This window comes from Ictidomys tridecemlineatus, chromosome 2, assembly GCF_052094955.1.
Source record: "Ictidomys tridecemlineatus isolate mIctTri1 chromosome 2, mIctTri1.hap1, whole genome shotgun sequence".
Lineage (NCBI taxonomy): Eukaryota > Metazoa > Chordata > Mammalia > Rodentia > Sciuridae > Ictidomys > Ictidomys tridecemlineatus.
In genome coordinates, this window is record NC_135478.1 from 9323470 (window position 1) to 9344021 (window position 20552).

The following is a 20552-nucleotide window of genomic DNA, read 5'->3' on the forward strand; positions in this document are numbered from 1 at the left end:
CCTACAGATGACCAACCCACGGCACACATAGCCCCTCCTCCCCTGGAGGAAGCTGGCCCGGCTAAAGGAACTCGCCGGCAGCGAATGATTAAAAACCCTGAAGCCCCCATAATACTTCCCCTCCGTCCTTATGGGCCAATGATAGAGGGTGACCATGGTGGAAAAATGCAAGCCTACCAGTATTGGCCTTTCTCCTCTTCAGATCTATATAATTAGAAAAATAACAATCCCCCTTTTTCCGAGGACCCCACCCGGCTCACAGGTCTGATCAAGTCATTGATGTTTTCACACCAGCCTACTTGGGATGACTGCCAACAACTCTTAGGCACTCTCTTCACGACAGAGGAACGAAAGAGAATCCTCCTGGAAGCAAGAAAAAATGTCCTTGGACCAGATGGGCGACCAACACAACTTCCCAACATAATCGAACCTGACTTCTCCTTGAACCGACCCAACTGGGACCCCAACACCTTTGAAGGTAGGGAGCATCTGTCCACTTATTGCCGGGCTCTAATAGCGGGTCTCCAAGCAGCCGCTAGATGGCCAACTAATTTGACCAAGGTAAGAGAGATTATTCAGGGGCCTAATGAATCACCCTCTATGTTTCTGGAGAGAATTATGGAGGCATATAGGAGATATACTCCTTTTGATCCTCAGGCAGAGGATCAAAAGGCATCTGTCACGATGGCCTTTATTGGGCAAGCTTCCCTAGATATTAAAAAAAAAAGTTACAATGCTTAGATGGATTACAAGATATGACTTTGAGAGATTTAGACAGAGAAGCCGAGAAGGTATACTATAAGAGAGAAAATGAGGAAGAGAAGGAACAAAGGAGGGAGAAAGAAAGGGAGCAAAGGGAGGATGAAAGAAGCAAAAGACAGACTGAGGCATTGACTAAGGTCCTGGTCACAACAACAAATAGGCCAGAAGTTAAGAGACAGGGAGACAGAAAGAGATACCTGGGTCCACGCCAGAAGCCACATCTGGCCTCAGATCAATGTGCCTACTGTAAAAAAAAAGGACACTGGGCCAAAGACTGCCCTAGAAAGAAACAGCCACGCCAGCCAGCCATTCTAACTCTGGAGGATGACTAGGAAAGTCAGGGCTCAGATCCCCTCCCCGAGCTCAGGGTAACTTTTGAAGTGGAGGGGACCCCAGTAAACTTTGAAGTGGATACAGGGGCAATATGCTCAGCCCTTAAGGCCCCCTTGGGCCCTCTATCAACTAAAATGTCTCAAATTCAAGGGGCTAATAACAGTAAATATTGGGCTTGGACAACTAAGAGGACCATGGACCTGGGGAAAGGAAAAGTCCATCACTCCTTCCTAGTGATCCCAGAAAGCCCCATTAATGGGCAGAGATCTACTCACCAAACTCCGGGCCAGAATAACTTTTAACCCTGAAGGCCCCCAAATGGAATTTCTAAATCCTTCAGTAAAAACTCCTATAGTCATGGCTTTAACTATGTCAGTAGAAGATGAACATCAACTCTTCACACCCCCCAAGACTGATCAAACAGGCAAGCTATCTCAGAAATGGATAACAGATTACCCAGATGCCTGGGCAGAAACTCCTGGGTTAGGCCTAGCTGTGAAACAACCTCCAATAATGGTGGAGTTAAAAACCTCAGCCTCCCCAATTAATATTAAACAATATCCTCTGAGCAAAGAAGCCCTGTCAATTGGCCTGGAACATTCTCCTGCTACCAGTAAAAAAGCCAGGAACTGGGGACTATCGCCCTGTTCAAGACTTAAGAGAGATCAACAACAGAGTGCAGGACATTCACCCCACAGTACCTAATCCGTACAATCTGCTTAGCACCCTGAACCCTGAGCGAAAATGGTATACTGTTCTGGACTTAAAAGATGCTTTCTTTTGCTTGCCTCTACATAAAGATAGTCAATTGCTGTTTGCTTTTGAGTGGGTAGACCCAGAAACCGGAACGTCCGGTCAACTAACTTGGACCAGACTCCCACAGGGGTTCAAAAACTCCCCCACTCTTTTTGATGAAGCTCTCCACAGAGATCTCAATAACTTCAGAACCATGCACCCTGAAGTCACCCTACTCCAATATGTGGATGACCTGCTACTGGCAGCAGACTCCAAGGAAAACTGTAAGTCTGGGACCCAAGCACTATTATCCGAGCTTCTGCCAAAAAGGCCCAAATTTGCCAGCAAGAAGTAATCTTCCTGGACTATTCCCTTAGGGGCGATAAACAATGGCTCACTGAGCCCAGAAAACAAACTGTTGTGCAGATACCACCCCCATCTAACAAGAGGACAAATAAAGAGGCTAAATTGACAGCCCTAAACAGAGTAACCATGTTAACACTTTCCATATGGGGGAACATAAGTCAGGAGATTTAACTACGTCAGAGCACCCCGACAACTTAACATCTGAGGACACTGACACTGAACTCCTTGACAACACTGAACCCAACTTGCAATTTCAGAAAGCCCTACACTACATTAAAGATGTACATCAACTCACTCACCTTGGTTCAAAGAAACTGCAGGCATTCCTAAAAGATCAAGAACAGAGTTTTCCACTAACCAGCTCACAGCGAAAAAAAATTAGCTGAACGAGTAACAAAAGCCTGTCGGGTCTGTCCATTGGTTAATGCATACCCCTCCAAGCTTCCTATAGGAAGGCGCCTTCGAGGAACCAGACCAGGACAATTCTGGGAAGTGGACTTTACTGAAATTAAGCCAGCAAGGTATGGACTTAAATATCTCCTAATCTTTGTAGATACATTTTCAGGATGGATTGAAGCCTTCCCCACAAAAAAAAAAAAAAAAAAAAGAAACGGCGCAAATGGTGGTCAAAAAGATCCTGGAAAATATTTTTCCAAGATACGGCCTGCCTAAGGTAATAGGGTCCGATAATGGACCGGCGTTCATGGCCCAGGTAAGTCAGGGGTTAGCCAGGACCCTGGGGATTAATTGGAAGTTGCATTGCGCTTATAGACCCCAGAGCTCAGGACAGATAAAAAAAATAAATAGAACCATTAAAGAGACCTTGACAAAATTAAGCTTAGAGACCGGCATAAAAGATTGGACTATGCTCCTGCCTTATGCATTGTTTCGTGCAAGAAATACTCCCTCTGTTTCTTTGTGTAACCTAACCCCCTATGAAATTCTCTATGATGCCCCTCCTCCAATAAGGGACCTGACCCCAACTCTAAGACCTAACAATTCCTTTCACACCCTCTTGCTTGACAGACTTAAAGCTTTTAAAAAAAAAAACTCAGTGATACCCGTGGAAACAGCTGACCACTGCCTACCAACCTGGGGATGAAGGGACTCCACACCGATATCAAGTGGGAAACTTCATCTATGTAAGACGACATCAGGTGTCATCCCTAGAACCCTGCTGGAAAGGACCATACCAGGTGCTACTTATAACACCTACAGCGGTAAAGACTATCAAAGCCACAAACAGTCATGGCTGTGTGGGGGAAAATCCGACTTCTTCTGTAAGTCATAAGGATGTAAACATACAGGGGCTACCTGATGGAACCCAAACCTCCACCAGTTCTCAGACCATTGCCCCCTTGCTGAAGTAACAGGTACTGAGGTATCTCTCCACCCATTCACTCCTCTCTTCTCCTCTCAGTGCCCACACCGGGACCCACCAGGACTATCCAAAATGTAATGAAAATGGCCTTTAAAGTTGCTTTGTCATCACTGAAAACAGGTTACTAAAAATTTAAAGTCCCTCACAGGCTTTTTGGGATACTCACTCCAGTCTTCCCCTCTGCTCTACCTGTTCTACTACTCAAGTTTTTATTGCTAAGAAAATCCCAAACCCCTTTCCCATTATTCTTCTACATCTCTCCTTCCTCATTCTCAGATCCACGGAGCTGCTCTCAGCACCGCCTTCCCTGTCCTCCCCCTCTGTACCAGGCCCACAGAAAAGTCTTAACTGACCTTCTCCAGAAGTCTTCACTATGGCTGACTTTAGGACTTTCAGCAAAAGAGTCCCTATAAAAGAGTTCAGTATAGATAAACTTCCTCTTTTCATGTTGCCCTGTTCTACTTGGCCACTGGCTGGAAAAATCAGCACTCCTAAGCTAGACACCCCCTTACTAGTTTTTCACAAAATATGTGAACAGGGCCTCTGGCCTTGAGCTGAGGCTTCACAGAGATGGCTACATTTCTAAGATAAAAAAGTTATCAACTGGGCGCCATGGTAACAGCTGGCAAGGAAAAAAAAAAAAAATTCTCCCCCTCCCAGGTGTGTCCTTAAAAAGTTAACTTGCCCAGAACAGGAAAAAAAAAAAAATAACAGAAACAAAAACTGCTTTTTGTGAACTTCTGCAGACTGTGAACTTCTGAGCCCTTTCCCTTACATGCTGAGTACGGAGTTCTAAAGCTGCCTAAACTTGGGGTTCAGGGGATTAATTGATTACAGCGGAAGCAATGCCCTCTGAATCCGGTTGCAGCCAAATAGAACTGTTTCCCTGTCTTCAGTGCTATCTTAGGTGCCTTGCCTTATCCATCCCTACAACAGTATAATTCTATATACTTAAACATTATTTATGTTTTCATAAAATGGTCAACAGATGTGATTAATTATGTAATGGTGCAGATGTTTCCCAGAATGCTCTATCATGACGCAGGTTCATTTAAAGATCAAATAGGGGGGCATACAACCCGGTTTCACCGGGAACCTGTATCCCTCGCTTTAGCCATCTTATTAGAAATGGGAATTGCTGCAGGGGTGGGCACAGGAACCACTGCCCTGGTCCATGGGACACGACAAATGACCCAATTAGAAACAGCAATGGACCAAAACTTAAAGATATTAGAAAACCTCCATCACAGCTTTGCAGGAATCTTTAACCTCTCTCTCTGAAGTTGTTTTACAGAACAGGCGAGGGTTGGACCTCCTCTTCATGAGAAAAAAGGGCCTTTGTGCTGCATTGAGGGAAAAATGTTGTTTTTATGCCGACCATACTGGAGTTGTAAGAGAATCTATGAGTAAACTAAAAAAACGCCTTGAAGAGCGTCAGAGAGAGAGAGAGATGCCCAAAAAGGGTGGTACGAGTCTTGGTTCACACAATCCCCCTGGTTAACTACACTTTTATCAGCCCTGGCCGGCCCTCTAATAATTCTTATATTGTTGCTAACTCTAGGACCCTGTTTGCTCAATCGTGTAATTTCCTTTCTCCAATCCCAAATTGGACAAGTCAAACTTATGGTAATCAGACAACAATATACCCCACTAGCAGACACAGAAGGTGACACCCCCCAATGATCACTTTTATGATTAAAAGTAGCCAGAAGAAAAAGTGGGGAATGAAAGGTTAATAAAATAGGTACTTGTCACTCTTTTTTCTATATGCTTAACAAAACACTGTTGAAATCTTGTTCCCAGGATGTGTTGTCCCCAACTGTGAACTCTTTGCTAATCTTGTTCCCAGGATGTGCTGTCCCCAACTGCCAAACTGCAGGATGCACTCCCTCACTCGGTTGCAGGCAAACTGCCCACTCACCCTGACCCATCAATGAACTTCCCTCCCTGCCCTCTCCAAGAAAAGTATATAAGCTCTGCTCAAGCGGTTCTCAGGGCTCTCTCTCTCTTTGTTATAGAGGGAGCCCCAGCATGCTGGTCTCCAAATAAACCCACCCTTCTGCTTTTGCATAAGACAGTCTCTTGTGGTCTCTTACTCCGACGTTTCGCTGGACCCTTACAATATAAAACTGTTCAAATAAATAAGTAAACGCCTTAGGAGTTTCGATCCAACTTAAGGTTTATTCAATGTTTTCTCTAATGGCAGAAAAAACGGGAATTAATCGCCTTATGAATATCACAACCATTTCCATTCCAAAGTTCTCTAGGTGCACAAATTGATGGATATCCATCCAGTGCAAAATGTACAGTTCATAGTTTTAAGGAACGTATCTCATAGCTTGTGACTTATCTAGAGAAAGTTTCTCCTCCCAGGCTAGGGCTTCGGGTTTTACCACTTAGTACCAGTACCAAGTGTTTGGGGGAAGGCTCAACCCTGTCAATTGTCAAAGACCAAATGGAGCCAGAGTCTTTGTTGGATACGGCGAGGTTACTTTAAGTGTTTGTGTTTGTAAACAAGCCTTATAAGTCCACAGGAGGCCTCAAAGTCTTAGGTCAAGCCTAAGACATCTGACCCTTCAGTTTGTACCTTGCAAGACGTGAACAAAAGGCCTCGCTTTCTCTAGAAACTAAACCCGTGATTCCCTGCACACACTTCTGTCTCCGCGATGAGCAGGAGCTGTAGGAAGCCACCAACACCAAACCCAAGGAGCAGTACGACTTGTGCTTAAAGCCAAAAACCCCTCACGGGTACCGGTTCCCGGCCCGGGTAACACCCCGGCGGCTGGGTGAGCGTCTTTCCGCTCCGCTGTCACAAAGGGGGCGTGTCAGTGAGAACCGTCCAATCAGGAACGCCGCCGGAAAGGTGTGGGCGGGAGCCGCGGCGCGCACGGCAGAGGGACGCTACGCGCTGGGGCCGCTCTCCACCTTGGGTCTCGTCGCCGCTGGAGGGCCTCAGGTGGCACTAGCACCTGCGCGGGCCGCCCGAGCCATAGGGAGGACGCCGGGACACCCGGAAGCCGGGAAATGGTGAGCTGGGACCAGGCCTCCAGGGGCGGGGAGGGGCTGAAGGAGCCGGCCGGAAGCGGCCGGGGCGGGACCCGGGCCTCCTCGCCTGGCTCTGGAGTCTGCGGTCCAGTCCGCCGGCGCCGCTCGGCCCTGGCTCCCTTACCGTCCGCCGTAGCTCCGACAGGCAGCTGGGACCCTGGTCTCCTGCCCTGCCTCTGCGCGGCGACTTGGGCCTGGCCCAGAGCCTATCCGGGCAGCTCCGTTGCACGTCTCCCCAGACTGCGGCGACCGCGGCTGGGTCACCGGGAGACCCTCACTCGCGCGTTGGATCCGTGCGCGGGAGGAGCTGCGGTCTACCCAGGCCCGGGGTTTCGCTTTCCTCCCCAAGGGCGACCCATTTTCCCGAGCTTTCTAAATATCTGAGAAACGGGGGTCGCAAATCCACAGCTCTGTGCCCGGGTCCAGCCTTTCCTAGAGCTGACAGTAAATTCCTAATTTCTAGATAGGTTTTCGCATGCCCAGATGCCACCTTCCCTTCTCTAGTTGACAGCATCACTCATTAAAAGCATCCTCGGTGGTGCATTTCAATTAAACGCAGTATTTTAATTACCATTTTTCCACATATGAATTAACAGTTCTTCTTTTCAAAAAATTCAGTTTGTGGATATTCTTATGAGAGGGAAGCGCAGAATAGTCACCTGAAGCTAGGTTGTCATATCTTTGTGCCTCTTAGTCACTTTTCCAGGCACATACATCCTAAGGGAACTCTCTTGGATAGAAGTTCCTATTTGCAAACTTTCCTGGGAAGTCTGACCTTTTAGCACAGCTCCAGGTCATCACTGTCCCTCAGTTCGTCACCCTGAAAAGATTTAAGTACTCATTTGATTTTCATTTTCTTTCAGAAATATAAAATGTGTGTCATGAAGAGATCTTGGGGGAAGATGTGAAATATTTCCAAAAGATGAAGTCCAGTTTTTCTAGCACTACTTGTTGAAATGACTATTTTTTGTTGTTGTCATTCTAGTTTTTTTTTTGTGTGTGTGTGTGTATATGTGTGTGTGGGGTAATGCAGATGGAACTCAGATTTATGTTTATTTTTTATACCTTGGTCTTTTAACTTATGCTGGAATTAGAAATATACATACCACCACTATAGTGTTAGAATATTTTAGATATGACCACAGTAGGACTCTCTACCCATAGCTTTGCTTTTCATAGTTTCAGTTACATGTGATTAACTATGGTCTGATTAAATGGAAATTTTCAGTAATATAAACAACTCACAATTTAAAATTTTCACCTTTCTGAATAGTATGCTAATATCTCACACTATCTTGTGTCTTACCTGAGATCAAGGACAAAAGGACCCTTTTGTCCTGCATATCCCTGTTCTATGATACCTGCCTGCTAGTCACTTAGTAACAATCTCATCATCATAAAAAGGGTGAGTACAATGCAGTAAGGTATTTTGAGAGAGAGAAAGAGAAATTCATATAACATACATTTTATAGTATTATTATTATATTTTGTAGTACTGGGGGTTGAACCCAGGACTTGGGAGTGCTAGGCAAGTGTATTATCTCTGAGTTATATGCCTAACCCTTTTAATTTTTTATTCTGAGCCAAGGTCCCACTAAGTTACCCAGGCTGCCTTGAACTTGCAATCCTCCTGTCTTAGCCTTCTGACCAGCTAGAATTATAGGCCTGTACCACCATGTCCAGTTTATGACAGCATTGTTATGATTGTTCTACTTTATTATTGTTGTTATTGTTCATTTGTGGTACTTGGGATGGAATGCAAGGCCTTGTGCATGCTAAGCAAGTGCTCTACCACTGAGCCACATCCCTGGCCTAGATGTTACTGTTAATTTTTTACTGTGCCTGTTGTAATCTCTTACTGTTCCTTTATCATAGGTACGTGTGCATAAGGGAAAACAGTACTTATGCTACTGCCAGCCAGCTCAGGGAACCCATCTGAATCTCAGTCACTTGCATGCGTAAGAAACAAGCAAATGATGTAAACAGGAAAAATGAATTTAATCAAACTGGGAAGCAGCTAGATTGTTTTTCTGCAAGTCCTACAGAAGCAGAACTATTTAAAGAAACAAAGCCAGGCACCTGATATATGTAGGCTTAGTCAGGCTGTGCTAGCCAGGGAACATATCAGTTCTAGCTTCCTTGGTGCCCAGCTGGGCCAGGGGGTGGTTTTTCAGCATGAGGATGTTTGAGAGCTAAAATAGTTTGGAATATTTAATTTCACAGGATCTCTGTTTCATATATAGGGTTCAGTACCATTTGAGGTTTCAGGAATCCATTGGGATTCTTGGAATATATGTATCCTTTTTTTTTTTTCATCACTGAATTTTATACCTTCCTGCTTTCATGTTGCCATTGAGCATTGTTTTGTTTCAACTTGAAGTCCTCCAATGAGTACTTCTCCAAGTCTAGTGGTCAGGGGCTCCCTCAGCTTGTTTACCTGGGAACTTTAGCTCTTAATTTCTAAAGGTTGGCCTTGCTTGAGTAATGTCTTCTTGAGCAGTTATTTTCTTCCAACACTCTGAATATGTTGTCCTGTTGTCTGTTGGCTTGCAAGGCTTTTGTGAAGAAATCTGCCCATAGTCCTGTAGATGCCAGCGATGATTTGAGGAGAGGGAACCCTGATACATTGTTAGTAGGAATGTAAATGGGTACAGCCATTATGGGTAACAGTTTAGTGGATTATAAAAACAAAGAGGGCTGGGGATGTGGCTTAAGTGGTAGCAAGCTCGCCTGGCATGCACAGGGCGCTGGGTTTGATCCTCAGCACCACATAAAAATAAAATAAAGATGTTGTATCCACTGAAAACTAAAAAATAAATATTAAAAAAATTCTCTCTCTCTCTCTGTCTCTTAAAAAAAAATTAAAGAGGGGTGGGGATGTGGCTCAAGTGGTAGTGCGCTCGCCTAGCATGCATGAGGCACTGGGTTCGATTCTCAGCACTACCTAAAACTAAAAAATTTTTATTAAAAAAAGACAGAATTACCATATTCTTCAGTTGTCCAACTTGTACATATTTATGTAAAAGAATTACAATCAGAATCTCAAAGAGATACCCACACTTCCATGTGTATTGCAGCCTCATTCATAATAGTCAAGATATGTAAACAATCTAAATATCCATCAGTGAGCGAAATGGGTAGAGTAAGTGTGATATTTACATGCAATGGAATATTAAAATAGAGCAATCCTGCCACACTAAGAATAGACTTGGGGGATGTTACAGTCAGAAAAATAAATACTATGAGATATGTAATAATCTAAAATATTTGAATTCTTGGAAGCAGAGAGTAGAATGATCATTTGCAGGGGAGTGGGGAAATGAGCAGGTGATGTTCAAGGGAACATTTAAGTTATGCAGATAAATTGTGGAGGTCTGTACAACATGGTGCCTTTACTAGCAATACTGTATTTTACAGTTAAAACTTTTCAAGTAGATCTTGTGTTCTTTTTTCTTATTTATTTATTTATTTACTGTGTTAACACAAACAAGAATGTATACATGAACAAATAGTAATAATGAGAGTGGAGATAGTAATGAGATTGTTGATGGCTATGCCTGTGGCCTTATGGGGTGATGGTTGAGCTGGTGTATACTCATCCCCAAACTCATGGGGTTGTATACATTAAATGTTCACAACCTCAGTAAAGTGCTTTTTAAAATATGTATTCATAAGTGGACTCTGAGCAGGCATTAGTCTCTTCATGTTCACTAGTTCATCCTGATTCTTTGATTAGTCTTTATACCTTTATCGTCTTTTCTTATCTGTTACACAGTCTTCTTTTACTTTAGCTTTATCTGAACTTTCTGCAAATGAGCATTAATGAAGTTATAGTGAATAGGTTTTTGAGTGGTTTCTTTGCCTCTGCATGTTTCACACATGATAGAACATGGGATATTTTCTGTCCAGTATTTATTGTGTTTGGGCTTTCTTGGGTTGATTTTTTGCTCTAATAAAGATGGGGGGGTGGGGCTGGGGTTGTGGCTCAGCCGTAGAGCGCTTGCCTAGCGTGTATGAGGCCCTGGGTTCGATCCTCAGCATCACATAAAAATAAAAAAAAATAAAATAAAGGTATTATGTCCAACTACAATTATTTTTTAAAAAAATAGTGATCGGGCTGGGGTTGTGGCTCTGGGGTTGTAGCTAGGTAGAGAGCTCACCTAGCATGTGCGAGGCCCTGGGTTCAATCTTCAGCACCACATAAAAATAAATAAATAAAGATATTGAGCCCAACTACAACTAAAAAATAAATATATATAAAAAAAGAATTCTGATCCTGGGCTAGGGTTGTGGCTCAGTGGTAGAGCGCTTGCCTAGCATGTGTAAGGCACTGGGTTTGATTCTCAGCACCACATAATAAAAAAATAAAATAAAGGTTCATTGACAACTAAAAAAATATTTTTAAAAATACTAATCCTATCATTTTGCTATCCACCACTAAGTAAATACAGTAAATCCTTTGCACATTGGAGAAAAATCATTGGGTTGTAGGTCATGCTCATGTATAAATTTACAGGAAATAGCAATGGAGTATATCACTTGACTCTTTTGCCATTCAGTCATAATCTAACTTATAAGAACTTCCTGCCATTTCATTTAGCTGTTTCCTCCTCATCAAAATCTTATATGGTATATGTGTATGAGATGGCACACACCTGTAATCCTAGCTACTTGGGAGACTGAGGCAGCAGGAAGATTGCAAATTTGAGACAAACCTTGGAAACTTAGACCCTGTCTCAAAATTTAAAAAGGGCTGGGCATGTACTTCAGTGGTAGAGTACTTGCCTAGCATGCTCAAGTGCCTCAGTCTGGCTGGGCACAATTCAGGAGCCACTTGTCAAAATAAACGAACTTTATTTTTAGAACACACGCAAAACCACACAGCTCTTCAGGAAAACCTTCAGAGCCCAACTGCCACCACCGGCTTCCCACAAGCCTCTCAACCTCCCCCACTCCTCCTGCTCTTGAGGCAGATTGGCTGGGTTGTGTGGGCGGAGCCAAAAAAAGTCCCCCAATGAGCAGCTCCTGGTCTGAAAGGGCGGGGAAACAACCCAATGAGCATCACTGCAGAGGAGCCAATCAGTTGGCAGCTAGAAGTTTGCTGGGGCTGCTGTGAGCCAATCATCAGCTGGCAGCTGGAAGTTTGCTGGCAGCTGGAAGTTTACTGGGGCCCCTTCGGCTGTGGCTCTCAACATTCAAGCCCCTGGGTTCAATCCCCAGAACTCATGAGGTCATGGGAATGGGGGATTACCTTGGGATTACAGGCTTATGTGCTTATTTTTATTTTGCACACTAATATTGTATATATCAGAGATAATTATATTCTACTTTGGTTTGTCTTTTTTTTTTTTGAGAGAGAGAGAGAGAATTTCCAACATTTATTTTTTAGTTCTCGGTGGACACAACATCTTTGTTGGTATGTGGTACTGAGGATCGAACCCGGGCCGCACGCATGCCAGGCGAGCGCGCTACCGCTTGAGCCACATCCCCAGCCCTACTTTGGTTTGTCTTTTAACTTTTTTTCATTTTAATATATTTGATGTCTTGGTCTTATCTTTTATAGCTTACTATTATATGAGAAAATTCTTCCTGTTCTTGCATCAAAATAAATTAGGGGCCTTGGGTTGTAACAGCTCAGTGGTAGAGTATGTACTTAGCGTTCAGGAAGTCCTGGGTCTCATCTTCAGCACTATACACAAAAAATTTGCCTGTGACTTCTGAAAGTGTTTTTATGTATTTCACATTTAAACCTACATCAAATTGGTTAGTATCTGTGGAATAGAGGTGGTACAATGCATTTTTTCAATTAGGTAACAGTTGTTCATTCCCCACATATTAAAGTATCAGTGAGCCCTTGAATTTCTCTGCAGTGTTTTCTTCTGTCATTAATCAACTTTACATGTAAATACCAGCCCTTTGAAGACTTTTTCCATTCCCTTGATCTGTTTGTTTATCTCTTACTATGTCATCCTGTTCAGAATATTGTAACTCGAAAAATCCTTGACATGTTAGATGAGCCTCACTTTGTTCTGCAGATGACTTTACCCACTGTTTGACACTTGTTCCTTGGAGGTTCACAGAAGTAGTTCTTAAACAAATTCCATTTGTTATGGAATTTTTCGAGATGCCTTGTGGGAGAAATGACACTTTTTTTCCCTTTGTGGTTGAACCCAGGACCCTCTTCATGCTTGGCAAGTGTTCCACCGTTGGTGCTCCCAAGCCCTTTTTTAAAATTTTGAGACAGAGGCTTGCCGAGTTTCCCAGGCAGATTTCAAACCTATGATCTTCCTGCCTTAGCCTACTGAGTATCTGGGATTATCGGTGTGCACTACTGTGCCATGAGAAGTGATATCTGGTTTATTCTAAAAATGATGAAGTCTTTATACTGATTTCTCTGCATAGACATTGACCAATATTTCTTTCTTTTTTTAATGTTTTGGTTCTGGGGATTGAACCCAGCTATACCCTTAGACCCAATAAAAATTTCGTCCATTAGGATTATTAACTTTCTTTAGTCTTTTCTAGTGGTTGTGTGTGTTCTGGAGGAAAGCAGCTGCAGGTTTCCAATGTTCCCTCCTAATGTAATGACACAGAATGGGCTCAGATCCCCAAGCAGTAACTTGTGACAACATCTGAAATACCATCTACCAGGGAAGCTCATTAGAGTAAGTGCTCACAGTGCTTTCTGGGGGCTCATCAAGTAGCTCTCTGCTGAGGATGTAAAAGGGACCAGATTATCAGGAGGAAAACAGAAAATTCAGAATACCAAGCCACTCTTTCAACTTTTTATTTATGGAGCTGGGAATTGAACTCAGGACCCTTGCACATGCTAGGTAAGCACTGTATCATTAGCTCTTGTGTACCTTTTTTTTTATTGCCAGGGGATTCATCCCCAGTCCTTTTTATGTTTTTTATTTTGAGGTAGGGTCTTGCTAAATTGCTGAGGCTGGCCTTGAACTTTTCATTCCTCCTGACTCAGTCTCCTGAGTTGCTGGGATTATAGGCATTTGCCACTACACCATGTAGGTTTTGTTTTGAAGTTCCTTCCCCCACCCCAAGTCACTCTTATAACTAAAATTGGGTCCCTCTGAAATGATCTCTTTGCAGATATGAGTAAAGGGCAAATTTCTTAAGCTGGCATTGCTAACAGTAAGCATCTCAGACCTACTACTGTTAAAACCTTTCTGATCACTAATTAGTAAGACTTTCTTTGAGAAAGTCATATATATTCTTTCTACAAGGAGTAATTAGGGCAGACCCAAGCAGCTCATTTTTCCATAGACCAATCAGCAAGAGGGATATTGATTTCTGCTGTAAACTCCCATATCAGAGTTTCTGTTTGGGAGTATTTTCCTCTGTCCCCTGCACATGGATATCAGTAGGTTAGTACTCTGTTTTAGAGATCAGCATTTTGTCTCTCTTTTAGAGATCAGCTAGAAACTGATGAGCAGCAGCCCTGAGGCTCATTATATGACTGAGAGATTCCTGTGCTCACTTGGGTTCTCAGGTATACCTCATGAGAGCTGAAATGAGTGACATGGCAATCAGCCGCTAGAGTAACACAGGGAATCACTTCCTCCTGAGGTTGGAGAAAGGGGAATTCATTTCTTCTGGAGGATAGCACTGCTGAATCTTTTATATAGTTTGTAATCATGGGTAAATTTATCCTGTTAGTCGGCTTTCTGTCATCTGAGACATTATAATAAAGATTTATTTTGGTTCGGTTTTAGCCCATGTTTGCTTGGCCCTGTTACTTTGGGCCTGTGGTGGCACAGCACATCATAGCAGGAATGTGTGGGAGAGAGGCCTGTTCACCTGGGAAGTAATAATAAAACAGGAGGGGCCAGGGTCCCAACATCCATTTTTGGGACACCCCCAATGATCTAATTTCCTTCCAGTAGACCCCACCTCCTAAAGGTTCCACCACCTCCCAGTAGTGCCACAGGCTGGGGACCAGGTCTTCAACACATGGGCCTTTAGAAGACACTGAAGAACCAAATCATCATTCACTCTCCAACCATTGTGGACTCATCAGACTTCCTTCAAATTGCAACTCTTAACCCAACTCTGATCCTGAAGGTCAGCATTGCATAGGGTATACTGTTAAGGTTCTTAGGGGAAGAATTGCTCTAGTACCTTATCACCTTTGTTTATGTGTGCTAGAAACTGAACAGCAGCCCTGAGGCTCATGAACACAGGGATTCTGTGGAGGTCTAAGTTGTCATGCCTTCCTCCTTATGCCTGTTGTCTTCCTTCCCTGCATCAAATTGGACTTGGAAAAAAAAAAGAACAGCTGAGTCTGTGGTACATATCACACAATGAATTCTTCTCTGAAGGAATATTTTCTTTCAGCCAATGGGATTTGACTACTACTTAAGAAACTGCAGGGGTTGGGGTTGTGGCTCAGCAGTGGCGCGCTTGCCTGGCATGCATGAGGCACTGGGTTTGATTCTCAGCACCTCATACAAATAAATAAAAAAAGAAGGTCTATCAACAACTAAAAAATATTAAAAAAAAAAAAAAAAAAAAGAAAACCACAGAACTTCAGGAACATGACCAGCTGGATATTGTTACAAATGGAAGGTACTACCAGCCTTTTGTTATCATATATGCAATTATGGGAATAGAAGAAAAAGTGTGCAATATTTAAGTATGTATTTATATATTAAAACCTCATAAGCTGAGTGTGATAGCACACACCTGTAATCCCAGCTATTCAGGAGACTAAGGTAGGAGGATCGCAAGTTCAAGGCCAGTCTTGGCAACTTGATGAGACCTTGTCTCAAAATAAAATCAAAAGGATTGGGGGAATAGCTCAATGGTAGAGCACTTGACTAGCATGCACAAAGTGAGCAATTGCTAGTCTTATAATGGAAATATTTGTTTAATTTATTTAGAATTTATCCAAGATGTTATGTATTCTTTTGTTGCAAAGCAATAAAACTTAGTGTGACCACAGTAAAATGTAGAAACAATTTCCATATATTTGTAGTGCTGTTAAATTTACAAGCAAGCGATTGTTGACAGAAATTCGGAGTTTTGATGACCAAGTTATAGAATGAATGTTTGGAGACCAAAGACTTGTGAACTTTTTAGTGAACTGAGTGTAGGTCCCCTATGCTGTAAATCTTATCCATCCTTCTTTACACATACGTATGTGTAATGTTTTAGGACTCAGTGGCCTTTGAGGATGTGGCTGTGAACTTCACCCAGGAGGAGTGGGCTTTGCTGGATCCCTTTCAGAAGAAACTCTACAGAGATGTGATGCAGGAAACCTTCATTAACTTGGTGTCTATAGGTAAGAACAAAATCATTCCCACACTTAGTCTTAGAGAACAAGTATTTCTTGTTCCTCAACCAGATTTTAAGACTTTGATTTTAGAAAGGGAATACTTTGGTGAGTAAATTTGGCAAGGTATGAACTCATTGTGGACCTAGAATCTAATAATTTTTGTATAATTTCTAATAATTTGCAGTGATTTTTCTGGGTTTGCATTGTAGGGGAAAATTGGGAAGACCAGAACACTGAAGATAAATACAAAAGCCAGGGGAGACATCTTAGGTGAGTTGTACCTAGAAAAAAAGTATCCCATGAGGGAATATTAGCATGTGATGAAATTTTAAGAAATAAGTAAACAAAACAAATAAACTCAATTATGTATTTATGGCTTTTAGAAAAATTTCACTGAGATTTTTAAAAAAATGGCATAAATATTCAGTATTTGTTTACCTAAAACTATTAATAAATTCATCATTATGAATATCACTGGTTTCTTCTTTTTCTTATCTTTTCTTTTTTTTTTTTTTTTGTCCTGGTGGTTGAGCTCATGGCCTCACACACAGTAGGCAAGCAGTCTACCTTTGAGTAGCCCTTTATTTTATTTAATTTTATTTTGAGACAGTGTCTTGCTAGGTTGCTCAGATTAGTCTTGAACTTGTAATCACCCTGACTCAGCCTCCCAAACTGCAGGATTACAGGCATGTGCCACTGTGCCTGTTCAATATCACTGTTTTGGTTATAGCTCTAGTTACTCTTCCAGAGCATTCATTACTTACATTGAAGATACCAAACGTGCAGTTCTGCTACCTATTGTGAAATCTTTAATCATCATTAATAAAAAAGACCACTGATAATGCATGTCTTGTTTTCTACAGAGGTTGTACTGTAGAGAGACTCTGTGAAAGAAAAGAAGGTCAATTTGGGGAAACCATCCGTCAGACTCCAAATCTTAAACAGAACAAGAAAACTATTCCTGGAGTAAAACCACATGAGTGCAGTGTGTGTGGAAAAGTCTACATGTGTCATTCATCTCTTAACAGGCACATGAAATGTCACACAGAACGCAAACCATATGAGAACCACAAATATGGAGAGAAGTCCTATGAATGTAAGGAATGTGGGAAAACATTCAACTTTCGGAGTTCATTTCGAATACATGAAAGGACTCACACTGGAGAGAAACCCTATAAATGCAAGCAATGTGGGAAAGCTTTCTGTTGGCCCAGTTCCTTTCAGATACATGAAAGGACTCACACTGGAGAGAAACCCTATGAATGTAAGGAGTGTGGCAAAGCCTTCATTTATCACACAACATATCGAGGACACATGAGAATGCACACAGGAGAGAAACCTTATCAGTGTAAAGAATGTGGGAAAACCTTCAGTCATCCCAGTTCATTTCGAAACCATGAAAGAACTCACTCTGGAGAGAAACCTTATGTATGTGAACAATGTGGAAAAGCCTTCAGATACTACCAAACTTTTCAAATACATGAAAGGACTCACACTGGAGAAAAGCCCTATCAGTGTAAGCAATGTGGGAAAGCTCTCAGTTGTCCCACTTCGTTTCGAAGTCATGAAAGGATTCACACTGGAGAAAAACCCTACAAATGTAGAAAATGTGGCAAAGCCTTCAGTTTTCCTAGTTCCTTTCGAAAACATGAAAGAATTCATACTGGAGAGAAACCTTATGATTGTAAGCAGTGTGGGAAAGCATTCATTTCTCTTCCAAGCTTTCGAAGACATATGATAATGCACACTGGGAATGGGCCTTATAAATGTAAGGAATGTGGGAAAGCCTTTGATTGTCCCAGTTCATTTCAAATTCATGAAAGAACTCACACTGGAGAGAAACCCTATGAGTGTAAACAGTGTGGGAAAGCCTTCAGTTGTTCCAGTTCCTTTCGAATGCATGAAAGGACTCACACTGGGGAAAAACCTCATGAATGTAAACAATGTGGTAAGGCCTTCAGTTGTTCAAGTTCTGTTCGAATACATGAAAGGACTCACACTGGAGAGAAGCCCTATGAGTGTAAACAGTGTGGAAAAGCCTTTAGTTGTTCCAGTTCATTTAGAATGCATGAAAGAATTCACACTGGAGAGAAGCCCTATGAGTGTAAACAGTGTGGTAAGGCCTTCAGTTTTTCCAGTTCATTTCGAATGCATGAAAGGACACACACTGGAGAGAAGCCTTATGAATGTAAGCAATGTGGGAAAGCCTTCAGTTGTTCCAGTTCATTTCGAATGCATGAAAGGACTCACACTGGGGAAAAACCCTATGAATGTAAGCATTGTGGGAAAGCCTTCAGTTGTTCAAGTTCCATTCGAATACATGAAAGGACTCACACTGGGGAAAAACCCTATGAATGTAAACAATGTGGCAAAGCCTTCAGTTGTTCTAGTTCTGTTCGAATGCATGAAAGAACTCACACTGGAAAGAAACCCTATGAATGTCAACAGTGTCATAAGGCCTTCAGTTGTTCCCGATCCTTTCGGATCCATGAAAGAACTCACACTGGAGAGAAACCCTATGAATGTCAACAGTGTGGTAAAGCATTTAAGTGTTCCCGTTCCTTTCGAATACATGGAAGAACTCACAATGGACAGTAACTAATTGTAGACAGCATGGTAAAGCTTTCAGTTGTCTTTGAAGATATGAAAGGACTCTTGCTATAGAGAAACCCTGTGAATATAAAATGAAAGAAAACTTTCAGTTCTCTGAGTGTGAATACCAGAAGGAGCTCTTACTGGAGAGAAATCCTATGACCACAAGCAATATGGGAAAAAGCCTTCAGTGATCAGCTTTTTGAGGATACACAAGAATGCATTCTGGAGGAATATTCATAAATGTCAAGAATATGTAAAAGCCTTCAGTTGTCCCAGTTTATTTAGAAATCATACACAAACACACTGGAGAACAGTTTATTGAATGCAAACAATGTGGGAAAGATTTCAATTGGCCATGTTCTAACATAATATATGAGAAGGCACACTGGAGAGGAATTGTATAAAAGTGAAAAGCAATGGAAAGGGTTTTTTTTGTCAAATATTCATTTAATATTCCCTCTATGTGAATCTTCACACTCATGTAAAGACTCCTACTGGAGAGAGGTCCTTTAAGTGTACATAATACAAATTAATTCATGTCTATCATTCCAGAACATTTACAACATGAAAGAAATGTTATAAAACATGCAAGTTTATTTTTCAGTTGTTTATTAAAGTATCCCTGGACTATAGATTTCTATTTATTACTTTCACACATGAACATCTGGTGAGATAATTCTGTAAGCCTTTGTTAAGCAACTGTACATGCGTTTAATAGGTAGTGTTTTATCATTGAATCAGTTACTATAATTTTCTCTCTTTTTTGAATTCTGCTGAATTCATGGGTGAACCAAAGAGTATTTCCAATATGAAAATTTTTAATATTTTTTTTGTTTTGTGAATAATAGATCATTGAAAAATGACAATTCAGAAATCATTGGGATTTTCCTACTGGCCTTGGGTGGCAGAGACTAGATGTCTCTTACTCATATAATTTTTATTATTTTTTCTGATTTAGATAGGCTTGTTTGAAGGGGGAGCAGAGGAGACTTACTTTATTTTCTATGCTAATAGTGGCCATAAATTTATGAATATGCAAAGTTTATCTTATGGGATAATCTCATTTAAATTATTTTCACCTTTTGCTGTTAGTCATTCCTTTGGGCTGTGATTTAGATGATGAATTTTGCATTAAGAAGAGACTTGTGGTAGCACAATATAATCTTAGTTGGAAATGGTTTCCTGAATTGTGTTAACACAGATAACTGTGTAGCCTGTCTTCTACAATCCATCTCTTCCAGTTCCATGCTAGAATTCATCAATAATATATTTGTTTGAGATATAGAGAGCAGAATTGATGAAGGGTGTTGAGTTTTATAACCATTAATATGGAACTAGATGGATGAATAGGGCTTCAGGGATACGTGCTTCTACCTCATTTTCCTGATGCTTTGCCATGCTGATCATGAGTACAGTTGTGTGTCGCATAATAGTGTTTCAGTCAATAACAGGCTGCATATGTGGTGGTCTCTTAAGATTACAATAGACCTGAAAAATTTCCTATTGCTTAGTGGCATCATATCCATTGTGATGTCATAGTGCAAAGTACTATGTGTTTGTGGTAATGCTGGCACAAACAACCTTGCTCTACCAGTAATGTAAAAATATAGCACTTGCAATTAGTTTTAGACATAATACTTCTAGTAATAATAGACAACTGTGTTACTGGTTTATGTATTCTCTATCCTGTAGTTTTTATCATTTTAGGTTGCATTCTTATTTTTAAAAAAGTGTACTGTAAAAACAGCCCTAGGCAGGTCCCTTAAGAGGCAGTTCAGGAGAAGGCATTGTTACCATCTGTGGGCAGCTCCGTGTGTGGTGTTGCCCCCTAAAATCTTCCAGGGGACAGAGGTGGAAGTGGAAGACTTCATAAGTCTTCCCAGGATTGTTAATGGTCCTGCACTAGGTAATGAGTGTGTTTGTGTCCTAGTTTTTAACAAAAAAGTTAAAAATCAGAAAAAATAAAAATAAATCTCATAGGGTCAGAACATAAAGAAGATATTTTTGTACAGCTATACAGTGTGTTTGTGTTTTTCTTTTTTT

At 41.6% G+C, this 20552-nt stretch overlaps 1 protein-coding gene across 8 annotated transcripts; it reads left to right on the plus strand.

Annotated features, from left to right (window-relative positions):
- The first annotated feature begins 6424 nt into the window (after window positions 1-6424).
- LOC101959273 (uncharacterized) lies at window positions 6425-20524 on the plus strand. Of its 8 annotated transcripts, none has more exons than XM_078036614.1 (6): window positions 6448-6604; window positions 7486-13455; window positions 14524-14701; window positions 15794-15920; window positions 16124-16184; window positions 16778-20524. In XM_078036614.1, the coding sequence occupies exons 4-6, from the start codon at window positions 15887-15889 to the stop codon at window positions 18510-18512; spliced, it is 1830 nt and encodes a 609-aa protein (XP_077892740.1). In that variant the 5' UTR covers window positions 6448-6604; window positions 7486-13455; window positions 14524-14701; window positions 15794-15886; the 3' UTR covers window positions 18513-20524. The 8 variants fall into 8 exon arrangements, with proteins under 8 accessions (XP_013218788.3, XP_077892753.1, XP_077892750.1 ...); XM_078036622.1 differs by lacking the exon at window positions 7486-13455 and adding an exon at window positions 14786-15205 and having other exon boundaries at window positions 6481-6604; window positions 13822-14701; XM_078036627.1 differs by lacking the exon at window positions 7486-13455 and having other exon boundaries at window positions 6447-6604; window positions 14521-14701.
- The last annotated feature ends 28 nt before the right edge of the window (window positions 20525-20552 follow it).

Bases quoted from the DNA above. Each gene is read 5' to 3' on its own strand.
- LOC101959273 (XM_013363334.4), top strand. The intron at 15,921-16,123 runs GTAAGAACAAAA...TTTGCATTGTAG, and splicing joins CATTAACTTGGTGTCTATAG to GGGAAAATTGGGAAGACCAG. The intron at 16,185-16,777 runs GTGAGTTGTACC...TGTTTTCTACAG, and splicing joins AGCCAGGGGAGACATCTTAG to AGGTTGTACTGTAGAGAGAC.